General features: G+C 51.3%; 1 protein-coding gene across 1 annotated transcript; it reads left to right on the top strand.

Moving 5' to 3' along the window:
• The first annotated feature begins 7414 nt into the window (after positions 1 to 7414).
• LOC142827078 (uncharacterized) lies at positions 7415 to 8983 on the top strand. Its single transcript, XM_075920727.1, has 2 exons — positions 7415 to 8164; positions 8360 to 8983. The coding sequence occupies exons 1-2, from the start codon at positions 7615 to 7617 to the stop codon at positions 8875 to 8877; spliced, it is 1068 nt and encodes a 355-aa protein (XP_075776842.1). The 5' UTR covers positions 7415 to 7614; the 3' UTR covers positions 8878 to 8983.
• Positions 8984 to 21405: the final 12422 nt, after the last annotated feature.

The following is a 21405-nucleotide window of genomic DNA, read 5'->3' on the forward strand; positions in this document are numbered from 1 at the left end:
CAAATATAGTTAACTGTTGGTAAAACTCACTAATGACAAGTCAGAGGTCAGCAGCATTATGCAGCAGAGTAGAGCTGCAAACTTGTTATAAAGCACATAGTATACAAGGGTATGTCTACACTAGAAAGTTAGTTTGAACTAACGGACGTTAGTTCGAACTAACTTTCCTATGCGCTACACTAGCGCTCCGCTAGTTCGAATTTGAATCGAACTAGCGGAGCGCTTAGTTCGAACTAGGAAAACCTCATTTTACGAGGACTAACGCCTAGTTCGAACTAGCTAGTTCGAACTAAGGGCTGTGTAGCCCTTTAGTTCGAACTAGTGGGAGGCTAGCCCTCCCCAGGTTTCCCTGGTGGCCACTCTGGCCAACACCAGGGAAACTCTATGCCCCCCTCCCGGCCCCGGACCCCTTAAAGGGGCACGGGCTGGCTACGGTGCCCGTGCCAGGTGCAAGCCTGCCAGCACCCAGCTAGCAGACCCTGCACCTGGCACGGCACAGAGCCACCCACCCGATGCCTCCCAGCCCACCCCCTCTTGCCGGGACCAGGCTGGCGGCTCCCGGGAGCTTGCCCTGGACCGCAAGAGGCGGGCACCTTCCTGGGCTAGTGCGGACATCGTGGACCTCGTCCACGATCTCCGCACTAGGCACAGGAAAGTGGCCGTCTAGGGCAGGAGAGCTGCCAGCCTGGCCACCCAGGAGCAGGTGTGCATGAAAATCAAGGGGGTCCACTGAGACCCCCGACCCTGAGCCCTGAGCTTACAATGGCCGTCCTGGGTCAGACCAAAGGTCCATCTAGCCCAGTAGCCTCTCTGCCAACAGCGGCCAACCCTAGGGACCCTGGAGGGGATGGACCGAAGACAATGACCAAGCCATTTGTCTCGTGCCATCCCTCTCCAGCCTTCCACAAACTTTGGGCAGGGACACCACTCCTACCCTCTGGCTAATAGGACTCCATGGACCCAACCTCCATCACTTGATCTCACTTCCCTTTAAACTCTGTTCTAGTTCTAGCCTTCACAGCCTCCTGCAGCAAGGAGTTCCACAGGTTAACTATTTGCTTTGGGAAGAAGAACAACTTTCTCTTACTAGTTTGAAGCCTGCTACCCATTCCTTTCCTTTGGTGTCCTCTAGTCCTTCTTTATGGGAACTCAGGAAGAACTTTTCTGAATGCACCCTCTCCACCCAACCCCTGCTTTTAGAGACCTCTATCCTGTCCCCCCTCCGTCTCCTCTTTTCTAAGCTGAACAGTCCCAGTCTCTGTAGCCTCTCTTCATCTGGGACCTGTTCCCAACCCCTGATCATGTTAGTTGCCCTCCCCTCTCCCAGCCTTTCTCTTCCCCTCTCCCACCTCCTTTTCCCAGTCTCCCCCAGTTTTTTTCAATAAAGACAGAGTCAATGTTGGAAGAAACATTAGCTTTATTTTGTACATCAATAAGAAGGGGGGCTAGGGAAGGGCAAGTGGAAGAGGGTGAGGGAGGAATGGGGCACGAGCCCCCGATGGGGAGGACTGGGCTGGCTCTGCGGGCTTCTGGGGGTGGAAGCTCTCCTGCAGCCCCCCAATTACTCCCTCTCCCCAGATGGCAGCCTGCGGCAAGTGCAGCCGGGCTGATGGCCGAGTGGTGTGATGTGCCCAGTGTGGGCACTCAGGGCACTCCAAGCCAGAACTTCTTTGCAAGCGGGGCACCCCTTAGAACTGTGTGTCCGGGGTGGGGGTCGGGACCCTTTAAGCGCAGCCCTCGGCTAGCCTGAGACAGCATCTCCATGCTCTAAGTCCTCCTTTTATGCCCTGCCGGCACTGCTTCCGGCCATCCTTAAGCCCTGTTCAGAGTCCACTCAATGTGGACTTACTAGTTCGAACTAGCAAAACGCTAGTTCGAACTAGTTTTTAGTTCTAGATGCGTTAGTTCGAACTAGCTTAGTTCGAATTAACTAATTCGAACTAAGTTAGTTCGAACTAGCGCTGTAGTGTAGACGTACCCCAACATACTAGTGAGAGTGCTGAATATAATCTATCTGTATTGTTATATTCCAGGCCTACAAAATGGTGTTTCCAAGCAAAGTTTAGAGTATCATTACAGCCAGTTTGCCTTTTATTTTCCATTTCTCAAGAGTGTTTTGAACTTGAGAAGCAACCCAGAGATGCATTCATTCAGCTCATTCTTGTCTTGCTATGTCCTGCCTCTTGCATTTGCCACTGTGATCCATGTTTCCCACCCTTTGTACCACATACAAGAGAGCAGCAAGGCCTGAATCACAGAGACCGATAAGGGTGGGAGGGGGCACTATGTGGAGGAGCAATGCCACTTTGAGATATGTTCCTCAACCACCACTTAAATATATCAGAGGCTCAGCTAAATAAATCAATGGGATGAAGCTCAAAGAGGGGAGACAGTGAAAAACTGCCATAGACATTGCGTGAATCATGGCCCTTAAAGCCTCAAAAGTTATGAAGTGGTTGCTTATCTCAACAATAGCAGTGGGGTTGAGGGTACATTCTGTAACTCTAGACACTGGGGTCTCAAACATGCAGCTGGTTGAGGAGCCAATGGGAACTGTGCCAATTAAATTGCACCTGCCAATGGAGAACCAGGAGCAAAGAGATGCACGGCTATAAACCAGTCACACTGAGATCCAATTATTTTCTCTAACCCCACTCCATGAATTCTAGCTCATCCTGTCCATGCCCTCTTCTCACCCAGCAGGATCATTGGGTCTCCAGGATCTGAGGGAATAGATGCAGCATAACATTGACATGGCTGAGACATTTTTATACAAGCATATATACTGGAAGGAGGTGTGATGACCCTATATGCCTACTAAGCGGGGCTGTTTGGCAGATATAATTGTAGGGTGGGTGCAAAAGTATTAACTTTAAAAATTATTTTGACTAATTCACCTTATTGCTTCATATCGCTGTCTATTTGAAATTGATTGATATTAAGAGACGATATATATAATAACCCAAAAAAATAACCAAATTACACAAACTTCTTTTCTGATACTTTAAAATAAAGATTGCATAAAATGTGGATAACTAAAACCATTGAGTAGGAAAGCATCAGTACACCAAGTTCAGAACAAGTCCTAGATCCAGCTAAAAATCTGTCTGTAGTTTGCTCAGCTTCACTGGCTAACAGCAATAGGTCATCTGAGCTCTGCTGAGACATTAGTTTGAAGGCGATTCTTCACAAGTTTGAGCAGAGAGGTGTGTCTGTTCGAACAAGAGGTCACTTGTAATGTCATGACTGGTTTGCAGAAATTCTCTAGAGATGTGCGCAGACTGCAAATATCTCTTGACCACTCTCTTGTGAAGTGATTGGCTATTTATGGCATCTACTGCTGAATATTTCTTTCATGCTTCCCTGCTCTTTGAGTTTTGCATCCTGGAATGGGTCTGCAACTTTTGACACATGCGCAGATCAGCACAGAAAGCAAATTTACAGGCATCCTAACTCCTTCAGCTGGTTTTCATTTCCTCTGTTTGTTAGTAAATAAGTGGCTGTTACCTTCCTTGTAGAACTAAACCCTTGCATGTTATTCTGTTATATATTATTTTTATGTTTTCTCATTAGTTGTAATAGGTTAGGAGCTGAAGATCTGTCTTCAGCTGGTATGAACTGGTTCAGCGTTTTCAAAGTTGAGTTAGTGGGTAAAGTGGGTTGTGCCCACAAAAGCTCATGACACCATCTACATATTTTGTTAGTCTCTAAGCTGCTGCAAGACTATTTGTTGTTTTTTAAGTTTTTCCAGTAACATACTAACTCAGCTACCACTCTGAAGCTTTTGAGCATGATGTAGTTGGCCGAGATTAAAACCACTATAAATATGTATCTTAACAGGCTACTTAAAGGAAGTATTTCTTCACACAATGCACAATCAACCAGTGGAGCTCTTTGGAAGAGGCTGTTGTGAAGACCAAGGCTATAACAGGTCTCAAAAAAAGAGCTAGATAGATTAATGGAGGTTAGGTCCATCGATGGCTATTCGCCAGGATGGGTAGGAACAGGGGCAGCCCATGAGCCTAGGCGAGCTAGGCAGCTGCCTAGGGTGCTTCTGGCCCGGGCGCCCGATGATGATGTCATGGCCATTGACGGTCGTGCAGGCAGGGGCGCCAATTGCGCCACCCCGCCTAGGGTGCCAGCTGCTGCAGCCGGCCATGAGCTGCTCCTGGTTAGGAATGGTATCCCTAGCCTTTGTTTGCCAGAAGCTGGGAAAGGGTGACGGGGGATGGATCACTTGCTGTTTATCTGGTCATTCCTTCTGGGGTACGTGGCATTAGCCACTGTCAGAAGACAGGATACTGAGCTATCTTTGGTCTGACTCAGTGTGGCCATTCTTATGTTCTTGTGAATAGCAGGGGAATGTATTGAGTAAGTAAATGGGCTGAGTATGTAAATTTTAGTTGAAGGAAGGATTGTGTAGCGTTCTCTGATTGGGTACAGCAAGTCCCCTTTGCAGATAGAAAACAGTTGTTATTTATGGGGGAACCACAAACTATTTTAAAGACAAATACCTGATCTAGAGAGAAACTTAAAAAACAGCAAATAGTCTAGTAACACCGTAAAGACTAACAAAATATGTAGATGGGATCATGAGCTTTCGTGGGCACAGCCCACCTCTTCAGATGGCAGGAGAGGTAGAAGTCCAGGTCCAAGAATAAATAAGGGAAGGAGAGAGGAGGGGAGAAGGAAAAAAAGAGAAAAAAAGAGAGAAAAAAGGAGGGGAGGAAATAAAAAAGAGAGACAGTGAGTATAGATAAACTTCAGAGGGGTAGCCGAATTAGTCTATAACAGGGAAAACTTAAAAAACAACAAATAGTCTAGTAGCACCTTAAAGACTAAATAGCTACAAGAGGCTGATAAGAACCATTAGCCTTTCCATTGTTTGGTTGGTAAGTTAAGTCATAGGATGTGGAAGGTAGTGTGAGAGCCAGCTGATGTCTTTGCTCATACCTTTCGCATAAGAATTAAACTTGTAAATGAAGTTAAGTTCCAGAGATGTTGGCCATTATCTACCAGCTTGAGAGGCTATGTCTGCACTTACTTATAGGTGCTATCACACCTGTACCTAAGTGCCAATGGTTAAGGAAATACAGACATACTTTCTGTTCTAAGGGAGTCTTGGTTTTGCATGGATGGGTCACTCAGAAGAGGCACTCAGACCCGCTTCAGTATCTACAGCTTTACTGCTAATGGTGTGTAGGTTCTCTGCTATTTTCCATCTTAGATGCAAGGACAAGTAGGGTTATAAAAGATGGGCCCAGGTGTATGAGTTTTACATACTTCATATATGCACATGCATCAGCCACTGAACATCTCACCCTTTATACACTTGTATTGCAGGCAGAGTCCATTGTTTTGCCAGTCAGTGTTCCAGTGACACCTGGAACTTGTTGCTCTGTTTACCAATGACTTGTTTCCTTTCCCTAAATGTCATATGTAAACACCACTTAATTATGATCAATGTTGCACAAGTCAACAGAAAAAAAAAATCAGGAAAAAAAAGGGGGGGAAGAGAGAACCTTCTTTTTAGTGGATGTGAACCCTTGTATGCAAGTCTCCAGTTTAGAATGTACCTCCAAACATAGAAAAACTAATTTCTTTCCTTTCTCCTCCACACACATTCTTTTTCCTGCATGTTATCAGGTGATGGTTTCCTTTCTTTGTCTGGTCTATCAGTATTTGTGCGGGTCTCTCCAGGTTCGTCTACACAGCACCCTTAGCTTGAAATAAGTTATGCAATTTGCACAGCGTAGCTTATTTTGAGTGTACTTCAAAATACCTTATTTCTTAATTTAGTGCTGTCTACACGGCACCAAATTTTGAAATAACTCGCTATTCCAAAATGCCCCTTAACCCACGTGGAACAAAGGTTTCTGGGACGTCAGAATAAGCCACCCATTATTTTGGAATAAATTTTGAAATAACAGGCTTCTTCAATAGATGTGGAATAGTTATTTTGGGATACTTTCGGTATCCCGAATAGCTCCTCAGTGTAGATGTACCCTCAGTGAATATGAATGCAGTGACAATATAGGTTACCCGCATGCTCTGCTGACACCCTTTGTCCAGAACACTACAGACTAACAGGAGACAGGAGATCATGCTCAGATCAGCACTGCTTTTCCTTCCTATACAAAGGCTGGGGTGGGGGTGAGAGACTTCAATGTGGCTAGTAGGAAAACAATCTACATCAGTGTTTCTTAAACTTTTTAAGACTGAGGAACACCAAGGATTTTTTTGTTGAGCAAAAAAAAAAAAAAAAAAAAATGGGGGGGGGGGAGTTATTGAGAGAAAAAAGGGCACCTGCCCCTTTAAGGACGGCCATTTTGAACTCTGTTGTTCTCCGCAGCACACCTCCGAGTGCACACAGTTTAAAAAACACTGATCTACAGGCTTTTCTCTACTAGCATTTACGACTGATTTATCTTCTAGAGTTCTACTTCAGAATGTTGTATTTCACTGCGTCTAAACCAGCTACAGTTCTGCTCCCACGGATTTCTAGACAGTTGAATCCAGAATTCAGTTGATTTTTGAAAGGTGTCTGGGCAGCTCAGCTTTGGTTGTTTATGTGTGGTGAGTACATGCCAAAGTGGCTTGGTAAGTTCTGATAAGCTGAGTGTTAAAAAAAACACCTTATAATTGTCTTGGTATCTAAGAGCAGATATAAAGAAAAGTCAGATTTCATATAGTTGTGGGACGGGGGTACTGCATTTGTGTGTTTTACTTAGAGTTGCGGGCTCTTCATAAGAACATTTGAATGGCCATACTGGGTCAGATCAAAGGTCTATCTAGCCCACTAGCCTTTCTTCTGACAGAAGCCAAAGCCAGGTGTCCCAGAGGGAATGAACAGAACAGGAATCATCAAGTGATACATCCTCTGTTGCCTTTTCCCAGCGTCTGGCAAAGAGGCTAGGGACACCATTCCTGCCCATCCTGGCTAATAGCCACTGATCAATTTATCCTCCATGAACTTATCTAGTTCCTTTTTGAGCCCTGTTATGATCTTGGCCTGCATAATATCCTCTGGCAAGGAGTTCCACAGGTTGACTGTGTATTGTCTGAAGAAATACTTCCTTTGGTTTGCTTTTCATTTTGAACAATGTGTGCTTTTTTATAAATTAAATTTATATGCTTTGACTTATTTCATAGTAGACGTTTTCAGGATTTTTAGAAAAAAGAATGTTTATACCCCAGGTTTGAAGAAAATCACAGCATTCCTGAGGGTATGTCTACACTAGAAAGTTAGTTCGAACTAACGGACGTTAGTTCGAACTAACTTTCCTATGCGCTACACTAGCGCTCCGTTAGTTCGAACTTAATTCGAACTAACGGAGCGCTTAGTTCGAACTAGGTAAACCTCATTTTACGAGGACTAACGCCTAGTTCGAACTAGCTAGTTCGAACTAAGGGCTGTGTAGCCCTTTAGTTCGAACTAGTGGGAGGCTAAGGCTTCCCAGGTTTCCCTGGTGGCCACTCTGGCCAACACCAGGGAAACTCTATTGCCCCCCTCCCGGCCCCGGAGCCCTTAAAGGGCCACGGGCTGGCTACTCACTTTGTGCCAGTTGCAAGGCTGCCAGCACCCGTGCCTGCACAGCCTGCACCTGCCACAGGATGAGCCAGCCATCCGAGGGCTCCCAGCCCTCCACTGCTCCCCACGACCAGCCTGGCGGCTCCCGGGAGCCTGCCCGGGGGCGCAAAAGGCGGGCGCCCGCCTGGTCAAGTGCGGAGATCGTGGACCTCATCGAGGTTTGGGGGGAAGCCTCAAATGTCCACGATCTCCGCACTAGCCACCGGAACGCGGCCGTCTATGGACGCATGGCTGCCAGCCTGGCCGCCAGGGGCCACCAGCGCAGCCGGGAGCAGGTGCGCTGCAAGATTAAAGACTTGCGGCAGTCCTACTCCCGGGCCTGCCTGCCAGGGGCTGACCCGGAGGCCTGCCCCCACTTCCATGCCCTGGACCGCATCCTGGGGCCTCATGCCGTCCCTGCCCCCCGGGACGTGATTGACCCCGGGGCAGAGGGACCGCTCCTGGACACCGAGGAGGAGGAAGAGGGCTCTGAGAGCCAGGAGCCTGCCGCCAGCCTTCCCAGGACCCGGGACCCCCGAGGCACCCCACAGAGCCGCTCGCCTGCATCATCAGAGGCCGGGGAGGCATCCACCTGTGAGTACCCTCGTGTTCCCCTTATGTGTACGGGGGGCTGGGGCGAGAGGGAGCCCCGGGACCGTGCGCCTGGGCCTTGCCCACTACGGAGCAGCAGCTGGGGATCCTGCAGGGGCCCTGGCCTTGCAGAGGGGAGCTGGGTTTCACACACCTGGGCCCCTGGGGTAATTGACCGCTGGTCTTCTTGCACCACAGCTGCAGCACCGGGGACTGCAGGGCGCACCACACCGCCTGCAGCAGCCGCCCGCGCCCGGGCAAGCAGGACAGCCAGGAACCAGGAGGACTACCAGAGGCGGCATCTCCGGTTCCTGGACCGACAGCTCCGTCTCCAGGACCACTGGGTCCAGGAGGACCTCAGGCTGCGCCAGAGGAGTCTGGAGGCCCTGGAGGAGCAGGGCCGTGCCCTGCGAGGCCACCTCCAGAGCCTGCTAGACCGCTTTCCATTTCCTCCTCCCCCTGCTCCCCCTCTTGCTCCCCCTCTTGCTCCCCCTGCTCCCCCTCTTGCTCCCCCTCTTGCTCCCCCTGCTCCCCCTCTTGCTCCCCCTCTTGCTCCCCCTGCTCCTCCTGCTCCTCCTGCTTCCGCTCCTGCTTCCGCTCCTGCTTCCTCCACACCCCCTGTCCTCTCTGCCCCCCCCTCCACAACCATTCCCCACCGACGCCCCCGGACCCGCAGTGTGGCGAGACGGGAGAGGCACCCAGACTCCCACCCCTGAGCTTTCCTTTCCCTTCCTCCCTTCCCTCCCCTCCCCTTCCAGCTCCCTCGTCCCAGGTTTCCCCCTCCCTTCTCCCACCTTCATTCCTCCCTCCCCCACCCCAGTTCTCTGAAATAAACAGACGTTTTTGTTTGAAAAACAGGTGTCTTTATTGTACAGTAGATAGGGAGGGGAAAGGGGAAGGGGGGGGGTAGGGTGGAAGAAGGCCCCGGTGGGGCATGCAGGGAGAGGTCAGTCCTCCTCCTCCTCCACCTGGAAGCTCTCCCGCAGGGCTTCCCGGATCCGGATGGCCCCCCGCTGGGCTTCCCGGACGGCGGCGGTGCGGGGCTGACCGTAGTGTCCAGCCATGCGGTCAGCCTCAGCCATCCAGGCTGGCAAGAAAGCCTCCCCCTTCCGCTCACACAAATTGTGGAGCACACAACATGCCGCCACCACGGGAGGGATGTTGTGCTCGGCCAGGTCCAGACGGGTGAGGAGGCATCGAAAGCGGGCTTTCAGTCGCCCGAAGGCCCCCTCCACCACGATGCGGGCCCTGCTCAGCCTGTTATTGAAGGCCTGGCGGGAGGGATTGAGGTGTCCCGTGTAGGGCTTCATGAGCCAGGGCTGCAGTGGGTAGGCGGCATCCCCCACCAGGCAGACGGGCATGTCCACGTCCCCGACCCTGATGTGGCGGTCGGGGAAGAAGGTCCCGTCCTGCAGCCGCTGGCACACGGAGGAGTTCCGGTACACCCGGGCGTCGTGTGCTTTGCCGGACCAGCCCACATTTATGTCCGTCAACTGTCCCCGGTGGTCACACACGGCCTGCAGGATGACGGAGAAGTACCCCTTGCGGTTCACGTACCGGGACGCCTGGTGTTCCGGGGCACGGATGGGGATGTGCGTCCCGTCGATGGCCCCCCCGCAGTTGGGGAAGCCGAGGGCGCCGAATCCCCGGATGACGGCGTCCGGGTCGGCGAGGCGGACCACCCTGCGGAGCAGCACCCGGTTGATGGCCTTGACCACCTGCGGAGAGAGACACAGCAAAGCGTCAATCAGTGGGGCGCCCGGGTGGCTGGGAGCGTGCGTGCCCTGGCAGTGCCCCGCGCCCCACTCCCGGAAGCAACCCCCCTGGCGGCGTGTAGTACGGCCGGGACAGCCCGACCCCTCCGGTGCGGGGCGCCTTCGCCTCCTCCCGCCCCCCCCTTTGTCCCTGGGGCGGCCCATCCCCTCCTCGCAGCCCCCCTCCCCCCCGGCTCGGTGGCCGACGAGCGCCGTACCTGCATGAGCACTGCTCCGACAGTGGATCTCCCCACGCCGAACTGGTTCCCGACGGATCGGTAGCTGTCCGGCGTGGAGAGCTTCCAGAGGGCGATGGCCACCCGCTTCTGGAGGGGGATGGCGGGCCTCATGCGAGTGTCCCTTCTTTGCAGGGCAGGGGCGAGCCACTCGCAGAGCTCCAGGAAGGTTTTCCCTCCTCATCCTAAAGTTCTGGGTCCACTGTCGGTCGTCCCAGCGCTCCAGGACGATGCGGTCCCACCAGTCGCTGCTGGTGTCCAGACGCCAGATGCGGGGGGCACGCCGGTGCCGGGGCGCCGCCGCGGCTCCTCCACGGCCCCCAGGGCGGCCAGGCGGAGAGGCAGGGGGCTGACGTTCCCCAGGTGGTGCCAGGCAGCCTCGAGCCATTGCTGGCAGGCTTGCAGCAGCAAGTCCAGAACGTGCACCAGAAGGTGCAGGGCGAGCCGTGGCTCCATGTTGCCACCTGCGGCGGTCCCCCCCGAAGGGAAGCACCGACACAGACGGGCACAGAGACCGACGCTTTGCTGTCCCTCGGCGAGGTTGGCAAGCAAGCAGGAAAAGCTGAGAACCGGCTGTCCAGGGGGGGTCCCTTTAAGCACGAGCCTCAGATAGCCTCAGACAGCAGCCACACAAAGCAACTGCTGACCTGATGCCCTGCCAGAACCGGTTTCAGCTGCCCTTAAATGCCCCCCTGCGTCCAATCAGTGTGGACGCGCTAGTTCGAACTAGCAAAACGCTAGTTCGAACTAGTTTTTAGTTCTAGATGCGCTAGTTCGAACTAGCTTAGTTCGAATTAACTAATTCGAACTAAGTTAGTTCGAACTAGCGCTGTAGTGTAGACGTACCCTAACTTTGTACAAGAATTTTGATGTTCACCTTTACATACTGGCTGTGTCTACATTAGCATCCCTTTCCGGAAAAGGGATGCTAATGAGACACATCGCAATTGCAAATCCGCGGGGGATTTAAATATCCCCCGCGGCATTTGCATTTACATGGCTGCCGCTTTTTTCCGGCTTGGGGATAAGCCGGAGAAAAGCGCCAGTCTAGACGCGATTCTCCGGAAAATAAGCCCTTTTCCAGAGGATTTCTTATTCCGACTTTCTAAGAAAGCATTCAGTCAATTCGGCAACATTTTATGCTGATTTAAAGACCGTTAATGAATATTTTTCACTTTTCACACTCCTAGTGGAAGTTCCATTTTCGCAGTGCTATTTGATCAATGTGTTGGTGTCTGTTTTATCTTGGAAGACAAAATGATATTTACTTTGAACTAAAAATGAACAAGAAACTCTATTCCAATATCACTCCTTTAAATCAAAGATGAATCGTTCAATGACATATAAAGTGCCCCTCACCAGGTCACTGTAAAACACCACAAAAACAGTTACAATGCAATATAAATGTAATATAAATCTACTCCCTTAAAACTGAAAACACAACATGAATGAGCAAGTCCAAGCCAAAAGAAGGGAGGTGATGGTATACAAAATATTAGCAAAGTGGGTATAATAAGAGACACCACTAAAATAGGCCATGAAGTGTTTTGTAAGAAATGGGAGATATGTTCTGAAATGGATTCCAGGAAACAGCATCTCCTCACTGTAGAAATACAAAAACAATTCCAACCCCCCACATCCATAAAAGACAGGTGGTGGCAGATTGTACATACCTATTATACCAGGAGGAGGCTTGCAAAAGGAGGGCTCAGACACAGCCAGATCTTAGCATTTACAATTTAAAACAAACAGCAGGGTCAGCTTGTAGCAACTTTGTCCCTTTATAGGCAACCAATGTAAAAAAAAAAGCCAAAGTAGGGCTGGAAAACAAGAGCAATCCTGAAAGGTGCTGAGTTCTGTGGCACTAGTCCAACAAAGCATTTTAGTACCTGCTTAACATTAAAGTTGTGAGCAGCTTCCTTGAAAAGGGGTGTTCGCTTTGCTTGATGTTAAATGCCTGCTTAAATGTTTTGCTGGATCCAGCCAAAGCATTCAGCAACTTTCAGGCATGAGCCTAGTCTAGCAGTGTCTGCTCAAGCCAGTGAGCAATTATGCTCCTTCATCCTGAGCAGGCTGCCAGTGGCTGCTAAAGAAGTCCTGCTGAAATGGGATTACTATAGTTGAGTCTCATGATCACAAGAGCATGCCTTGCTTAGCTGCGGTGAGGCAGTCATGAGAGCAGTGCAAGATAGGCTGAGCAAGTAGAAAAGACATCTGTGAGTCACATTCAAACAAACAAAACGAAGCCCCTGCGGTTTTCTAGAGAAATGGTACACGTAAAAGAGATGCCAAGATAGTTAACCAGGCTCCTTCTCACAAAATATTGGGAGGAATTTGAACTTTGACTTTCTTCTTTAATTAAAAATAAAAAATATATATGAATGGGAAAAGCAAAAGCACAGAAGAGGATAGTAATCAGAGGAGGAAAGATGAGAGTGGAAAGGAGCATGAAGAACACAACAACTCTCAGCCAAAGGTATCAGTGTTTCTACTTGGTGGCAGGCAAAGGATCTTTCAGTATAGTCTTGTGGGCTGAAAACAGGGCTAGTGAAATGCCGGCTACATTCAACTCAACATCAAAGTTCATTGTGTTAAGTGGGGTTAGGATTTCACCCTTGAGTCAGGTGAGCTGGGTTCTTTTCATAGCTGTGCCTCTGACTTTGGTCAAGTCATTTCTCTTCTGTGTGCCTCTGTTTTCCCCTCTATGCTCAGTCTGCCTTGAGTAGATGGACAGCTGTCGGAGCTGGGGCTCTTACTCTGTGCTGGTGCAGTGCCTTGATGAGGCTTTGATCTCAGCTGGGCTGGTTCTTTCTTGAACCAAATGTAATAAAAAGAATTAATAACAACCAGTGGCAGATGAGCAGACCCACCCAAAATGGCAAGAGAGGATTTGACTAAGGCAGAACAACTTTTTTAAAAGCCAGGAATCTTCAGGAACTTAGCCAGGGAATACCTGGGTTAGTTGTCAGGGTCCACTTCTGCATTAATGAAATAAAGGAAAATTATATTATTTGCTCAAGGCCTGAAGGTGTCCAAATGAAGATGAATATAAACAGAAAAAATAACCTTTTACTGTGTTATAAAACTATAATATGTTTTGATTTAGAACATCTGCCAGATTCTTACCTTTTCTTACATTTGAGTCAGGAATTTTAAAAACAGAAAGCAAAATGTTATAAGTCAGAAGTGGATGGACAATGTGCAATAAATAATGAGGACTATATTCAGATACTGAAAGACTCCATCTGTTTAATATCTAGACCCCCTTGAGGACAAAGACAGTTCAGGGTTGATATCCAGGGAATAATGATGATTAAATCATCACCACACATTCACTGTGTGTGTGTGAGTCCAAGTATGAGAAATAAAAAGAAGAGTCATAAGGCAAATCTGTGGAACCAAGCAGTGATAGGTGAAAGAGGGAGAAAAGGAAAGACAAATCAAGAAAAGAACGGTTACTCACCTGTAACTGTTGTTCTTCGCGATGTGTTGCTCATGTCCATTCGAAGTCAGTGTGCGCGCCGCGTGCACCACGTCTTCCGGAGTGTTTTCCCTAGCGGTACACATCTCGAAGAACAACAGTTACAGGTAAGTAACCGTTCTTTTCTTCTTCGAGTGGTTGCTCACGTCCATTCGAAGTAGGTGACTACCAAGCTAACCGCATGGAGGAGGGGTCGGAACAGTCATAGCACCAGAGTCATAAAGGAAGGTGAACAATAAACAGATTTATTTGAACAATTAAACAGTGACAAGTCACCAACCCAGAACAAAGACAACCAGATCTATATATTTACATATTTACATCACGGATTCGAGGACTGCAGAGCTCATCCTTGCATCCTCCCTGGCCTGTTGAGGGAGTGCATAATGTGTTGCAAACGTGTGAAGGGAAGACCAGGTGGCTGCCCTGCAAATTTCTGTGATAGGTACCTGGGCACCAAAGGCTACCGAGGACACCTGCGCCCTGGTAGAGTGTGCCTTCACCCTGGGTGGGGTTTTACCAGCCAGTTGATAACACTCCGCTATACATTGCACCACCCATCTTGATAACCTTTGCGTAGAAATAGGTGAACCTTTCCCCTTATCCCCAAATGCAACGAACAATTGTTGGGATTTACGGAAGGGCTTGGTTCGGTCAATATAAAAAGCCAGCGCTCGCTTGGCATCCAGGGAGTGTAGAACACGCTCCTTAAGGGAGGCATGTGGTTTAGGGAAGAACACCGGTAGATAAATCTCCTGAGACAGGTGAAAAGGAGAAACCACCTTCGGAAGGAAGGTCGGATGAGTCCGTAGCCTCACGTTATCATGTGAAAAAACAAGGTAGGGCGGCTCTATAGTCAGCACCCTTAACTCTGATACCCTTCTAGCAGACGTAATGGCTACTATGAAAGCAGCCTTCAATGAAAGGTGCTTCAGTGAGCATGTAGCCAAAGGCTCGAAAGGAGGGGACATAAGCCTGTGAAGGACCAGGTTGAGGTTCCATTCAGGGTATGGAGCCCTCACCAAGGGGTACAATTTCTCCAAACCAGTAAGAAACCTTTTAACCACCTGGTTAGAAAAAAGAGAGGTTCCTGCCGTACCAACATGGAAGGCGGATAGAGGTGCCGCATGGACTTTAATAGAAGAAAAGGACAGGCCAGTAGAACGGAGTTGAAAGAGATAGTCGAGAATAGTTGGAATAGGGGCCGAAGACGGTTGTACTCCTCTCCAGGACGCCCAATACAAGAAGCGCCGCCACTTGGCAGTGTATGACCATATAGTAGAGGGCTTTCTGCTGCTAAGGAGCACCATCTGTACTTGTTGGGAACATTCCCTTTCTGGTTGGTTCAAACACAGATAAACCAGGCCATTATGTGAAGAGACCGGAGATCCGGGTGAACCATTACCCCCCCGTCCCAAGGTTGGGTTAGCAGATCCCGAATTGGAGGGAGTGCTATAGGGTCTTGGGTCAGCGTGTCCACCAGGATGGGGAACCAGAACTGCCTGGGCCACCTGGGGGCTATGAGGATGATCGAGGACCTGAAAGTTCTCGCTCTGGTCAAAACCCTGGAAACTAGTGGAAATGGGGGAAAAACATAGAGAATGCCCTTTGGCCACATGGTCGTCAGGGCATCCCCCAGGGAATATTCCCCCAGCCCCAGAAGGGAACAGTAGTTCCTACACTTCGCATTGCGTGCCGAGGCAAACAGGTCTAGGTGGGGATAGCCCCACCTGCGGAAAACCTGGCTGAGGACAGAGTCCTTGAGCGACCACTCGTGGGCTCCAAAGGATCTGCTCAGTGTGTCTGCAGGTAGGTTTTTGCACCTGGGGTGGTACTCTGCCTGAGGCGTGATATTGTGCGTGACACACAGATGCCATAGACGCAGGGCCTCCTTGCATAGGGGTGGCAAATGCGCCCCACCCTGCTTGTTGAGGTAGAAAACCGCTGCAGTGTTGTCCATACATACCAGGATGGAGCGGTGGGAGAGCCTCGGCAGGAATGCTTCGCAGGACCTCCTCACTGCCCGCAGTTCCCAGACATTGATGTGCAGGGACCGTTCGGAAAAGGACCAGAGGCCCTGAGTTCTGTGGCACCCGAGGTGTGCACCCCATCCCAGGTTGGACGCATCGGTGACCAGCATCAGCGAGGGGGGAGGGGCGTTGAAGGGAACCCCGCTGCGCACCACGGATTCCTGGGTCCACCAGAGTAGGGAGTCCAGAATGTCCGGGGGCACTGATACTATGGATTCCCATAGACCCTTGGACTGGCAGAAGGCTTCGCCAACCACGCCTGCAGAGGTCTCATCCTCATCCTGGCATGTCGCACCATGTAAGTGCATGCCGCCATATGGCCCAGGAGCCTGGAGCAGACCCGAGGTGTCGTGATGGGGGACCGAGTTAGCTCTTAGACCACTATGGAGAGGAACCTGCTATGGGGCAGGAACGCTCTTGCCACCTTCGCATCGAGGAGGGCTCCCACAAACTCTATGCTCTGGGAGGGGGTCAGGGATGACTTTTCGACATTTATCATGAGCCCTAACCTTAGGAAGAGAGCTCTTATGAGTGATACGTGAGCTTCTACCTGCTCGTACGAACGACCTCGGATTAACCAATCGTCGAGGTACGGGAACACGTGTACCCCTCGATTGCGCAGAAAGGCTGCAACTACAGCCATACATTTTGTGAATACCCTTGGTGCAGTACATAACCCAAAGGGGAGTACCGTAAACTGAAAATGGTAATGGCTCACCATAAACCGGAGAAACCTCCTGTGACCGGGCCTGATAGCCACATGGAAGTAGGCGTCCTTTAGATAGAGAGTCGCGTACCAGTCACCCAGTTGTAGCACTGGGATGACCGAGGCTAAAGTCACCATTCTGAACTTGTGTTTTACAACCGCCTTGTTTAAGTATTGAAGGTCCAGGATAGGACGAACTCCCCCTTTTGGTTTTGGGACGACCCTTTCTATTGCTCCTTTTTCAAGGAGTGCCCCCACTTCCTGAAACAGGATGTGTTCGTGAGGGGTGTCCCTTATTAGGGACAGGTTAGGGGGTTTTGAAGGCGGTGGGCCCAGGAACGGGATAGAATAGCCAGTATGTACAATGTTCAGGACCCAGGCATCTGATGTTATCCGGGCCCATGCCTGGGCAAAATGGGAAAGCCGGTCCCCAAACGGGGGGCCAGGGTGGCAGACTGGTACGGGACTCTCGATTATCATGTCAAAACTGAGGCTTGCCCTGATTGGAAGGGCCGTGGGGACCTGCCCGCTGGGAATCTGACCTGGGGCGACGACATCGACCCTTAGGCCCTTGAGGGTTCGCAGCCGCCCCGGAACCTCCACCGGAGGCCCGGGAGCGGCGCCTCCAGAAATCCCCACGGGGGACCTGGGGCTGTGCTCTACCCTGCTGCCTATACAGCAGTTGTTGCCGCTGCGTGGCTGGCGTATGTATGCCTAAGGACTTCAAAGTTGACCTAGTGTCCTTTAGGGTATGGAGCCTGGAATCTGTGTGCTCCGAGAACAAGGCCTTCCCTTCAAAGGGCAAGTCCTGGATGGTATGCTGCACGTCCGAGGGAATCCCCGAGACGTGAAGCCATGCCCCACGGCTCATAACGACACCAGTCGCCATGGTGCGGGCTGCCAAGTCCACGGTGTCCAATGCCACTTGGAGGGCAGTTTGTGTAATGACTTTACCCTCGGAAGCCATAGGTGCAAACTCCTGGCGGTCCTCCATCGGGAGTCGGTCTCTAAATTTTTCGACCGCTTGCCAGGTGTTGAAAGCATACCTGCTCAGCATCGCCTGTTGGTTAGCAATACGGAGCTGCAGAGCACCCGTAGCGTAGACCTTACGGCCCAACTAGTCCAGCTTCTTAAGCTCCCTTGCCTTTGGAGAAGGCCTGGGCTGGGGAAGCCTTTCTTTTTGGGCCGTGGCCTGTACGACCAATGATCCCGGGATGGGCTGGGAGTAAAGAAATTCGTGACCCGACTGCGGGATGAAATAACGCCTTTCTACCCCTTTTTGGGTAGGAGTCAGAGTTGCTGGCGTTTGCCACAGGGCATTAGTAATCTTTGAAACAGTTTTATTGAGCGGTAGAGCGAAACGCTCAGGGGTGTCCTCAGTGAGGATGTCTACCATTGGATCGGTATCCTCAATTATGGGCTCAACCGGAACAGCCAGGTTGGAAGCCATGTGCCGCAGGAGGTCCTGATGTGCTCTGGCATCCATTGATGGTAGCCTGGGTGCTGGGTCTGCCAGTGCCTCATCGGGGGAGGACGACGATGATGACTCCTGAATCAACAGGGGAGGGAATCTTGTTGCGGCACTCGAAGGGGGGAGGGAGGCGCCCTAGACAGGGATGCAGACGGGCGGGAATGGTGCCCTGAAGCCTCCGACCCCATAGATGGTGGTGGTTGGCCCTGCCACTGATGATAGGCCCAGGGAGTCCAAAAGGGCCACTGAGGATGAGGGGGCCACATCTGCTGGTTGTGGTCTCTCCGGTGCCTGGATCTGGACCTGTGGGTCGAGGATGCTCCCGAAGACCCCGACCGCACCGACACCGCATCCGAATCCGAAGAGAAATCGGATTCCGGCCAAGGAGGAGCCGACGAGGAGTGCGGTGCAAACTTGGCCATTGACTCCAGTTTGCCCGCATGGGCGCTGTGAGGACGTGCCGTCTGCGGTACCGGGGGACCCATGCCCGGTGCCGTAAGGGCCGCTGATAGCTGCGGCACCGGGGGACCCAGACTCAGTGCGGCAAACTCCGCCGAGTGTGAAGCAATCAACTGTGGCACCGGGGTGCCCAGGCCCAGTGCCAGTTGCACCGTCAGTAACTGCAGCACCGGGGTACCCAAGCCCGGTGCCATTTGCGACGCCACCATCTGCAGCACCGAGGTGCTCAGGGTCGGTGCCGGCTGCAACGTTTGTGGTATCGGGGTGCCTAGGCCCAGTGCCGAGTGGGTCACGTGAAGTTGCGGCACCGGGGTGCCTAGGCCTGGTGCCGGCTGCGTCACCAGTAACTGCGGCACCGAAGTGCTCAGGCTCGGTTTCGGTTGCAATGCCTGGAGTTGCGGCACCGGGGTGCCTAGGCCCGGTGCCGAGTGCGACATGATAAGCTGCGGTACCGGGGTACTCATGCCCGGTGCCGATTACATCGACAGAAGCTGCGGCACCAGGGTGCTCAGGCCCGGTGCCGATAGTGTGGTCAGCAGCTGCAGCACCAGGGTGCTCAGGCCCGGTGCCGATTGTGTGGCCAGCAGCTGCGGCACCGAGGTTCTCAGGCTCGATGCCGACTGAGTCGTGCCCGACTGAAAAGGTACCGGGGTGCCCAGGCCCGGTGCCGGGGTAGACCACTGGGCTGATGCCGGTGCCGATGACGGCACAGAGATGGACACCGACTCCTGGGAGGCCACATGGCCATGGGGGTATGGCACCGGTACGGCCAAGCGGGTCTCTGGCAACATGGAGAGCAATGACCTGCCATGGCTCAACGCTCCCTGAGAATGACGGTTCGGCGTCGTGAAGGGTGCCGTAGTAGTAGCGGGAGCCAACCCCACCAGGGTTGGTCCTGACGCATAAGCCACCATAGCATGCCGACCTGGGCCATGCATGGGCAACGGTGGTGCCCTCTGAGCTTCCAACGGGGGCGACCTCGACCCGTCCGAGTCGACCGACGACGGCGGGGAGGTTGTAAGACTTATTAGGTCCCGCGCCGCTTCAGAGGTGTCTGGCGTAGACGGATGATGAGAGGGCAGGTGACCAGGGCTCACTAGACCCCCTCGGTGCTGATGGTGCACCGGAGGGGAAACACGCACGGTGCGGTGTCCAGCTGACATTGGCTTCTTAGACGGAGACCTGCCCCGGGACTTCTTCACCCTCTTTGATGGTGGAGAGTGAGACTGGTGCTGGGATCTTGACGTTGATGCCCGGTGCCAGTGTGCGGCCTCGCGCGTGGAGGCCGGTGCGCTGTGCACCGCAGGCTGGTCTGGCGGTACCGGTTGAAGCGCCGTCTCCATGAGGAGAAGCTTCAAGCGGGAAACTCTTTGTTTCCTTGTACGGGGCTTGAAAGACTTGCAGATTTTGCAGGCAATTGCCAAATGAGCCTCACCCAGACATTTAAGGCAGCTGTCGTGTGGGTCGCCCCTGAGCATAAACTTCCCACAGTCAGCGCACGCCTTGAAGCCTTGCGGCCCTGGCATTCCTTACCCCCAACGGGGGAAGGAACAAAAAACAAAAAACCTAACTAACTACACAAACTATTTACAATGTGAGAAACGGGAACCATTAACTATCTAAGCCTAACAGATAGAGAGAGAGAGATGCTCCAACGACCGACACGGCAGTAAGAAGGAACTGAGGTGGGGCAGCGCCAGCAGAGGTACTTATGCCCCACCATGGCGGCGCCACTCCAGAGGGCGTCCCGCCGGCGCTATGGGTGGTGCATGCAGCGCGCACACCTACTTTGAATGGACATGAGCAACCACTCGAAGAAGAACAATGATTTTTCCATGTCTCTCATAGAAGTGATATGCTTGTGATATAGGAGAAATAAGAGTCATAAATACTCTGAGACAAGACAGTTTTTGCACTATATGGTGTGAGCCATTCGAAGGTAAAGGGCAAGTGGTTTTTTTAACTAAAAAGGAGAGCTGGAGAAAGTGAAGCTGGGTTATGTGAGATGTACAAACAATGTAGCTGAACTCTGGAATTTAGAATGTTAAGGGTGAAATCCTGTCCCTTCTGAAGTGAGTGGGATGTTTTGCCACGGGGACCAGGATATTACTTTAAAGACTTTTGCTAATGAAAAAATACAATAGTTTCACAGGCTAACTAAACATACACACACACATTTTTAAAAGGGAATTTTACAACAGAAATATCTGCCCTGAATGTTTACACTATCAGAAATGGTATGGCATTTTATAGGTTACTGTTCATTTCCCATCAATTTCAATGAAGTCTTTAATGTGGCCTATGACAACAATATAATTATACATTAACGATTTCCTCACAAGGAAACAAATGATTAGTGTTTATATGTAGTAGGATGGCTACCCCACTGCAGCAAGAGAGGCACTAAAGAGCAGGCTGAATGGAACCTGTGCAAACTCCTTCCTATTGGAGAAAGGCTTATAAGAAGCCAATCAGAAGGCAGCTTGCTGGGGCAGCATTGTTATAAGGAGCTGCTCAGCAGAGTAGTGGGTAGTTGGGTCTTGACTGGTAAAGGGTCAGGACTGGCTACTGGGGAAGGACAAGTACCTTAGGTGGAGCAGTACTGTGCAGGCATAGGGGAGCTGGAGAAAATCTCCTGCCTGACATCTCCCAGGCTGAGGGCCTAGATACAAGGGCAGAGAAAGTGCCAGGGTTCCCTGACAGCTTGCTGGAATGGGAAAAGATTTCAGGAGTAAACTGTATTCACATGAATATACTTACTCTGCCTAGATGGCTAGAAGCTAGAGCTGTGCTGCTCAAAGTGATGAACTTTGGCTGGTGTTGAGTTATGAATCACTTCAGTACTGAATGCAGGGGTAGTGAAATTTTATCAAAGTTATTGTCTTTATTCTATGAATAAAGGGGAGCAGAACTGTGCTTAACCTGCCCCAAATGAGAGGGTCACCCTCAGCTGAAAGAGCCTTATTAAGCTAGGGGCTTGAATGCCAAAGCTCTGTGAAAGTAAGAGGTAGGGGGACAGGTGTCCCAGCCTGGAGGTGTAGACTCTCCCTAAGGGTCCCTGGCCTGATTTAACCTGTTCTTCCCCACTGTTTCAAAGATAGCACTAA

This window comes from Pelodiscus sinensis, chromosome 1 (assembly GCF_049634645.1).
Source record: "Pelodiscus sinensis isolate JC-2024 chromosome 1, ASM4963464v1, whole genome shotgun sequence".
Classification (NCBI taxonomy): Eukaryota; Metazoa; Chordata; order Testudines; family Trionychidae; genus Pelodiscus; species Pelodiscus sinensis.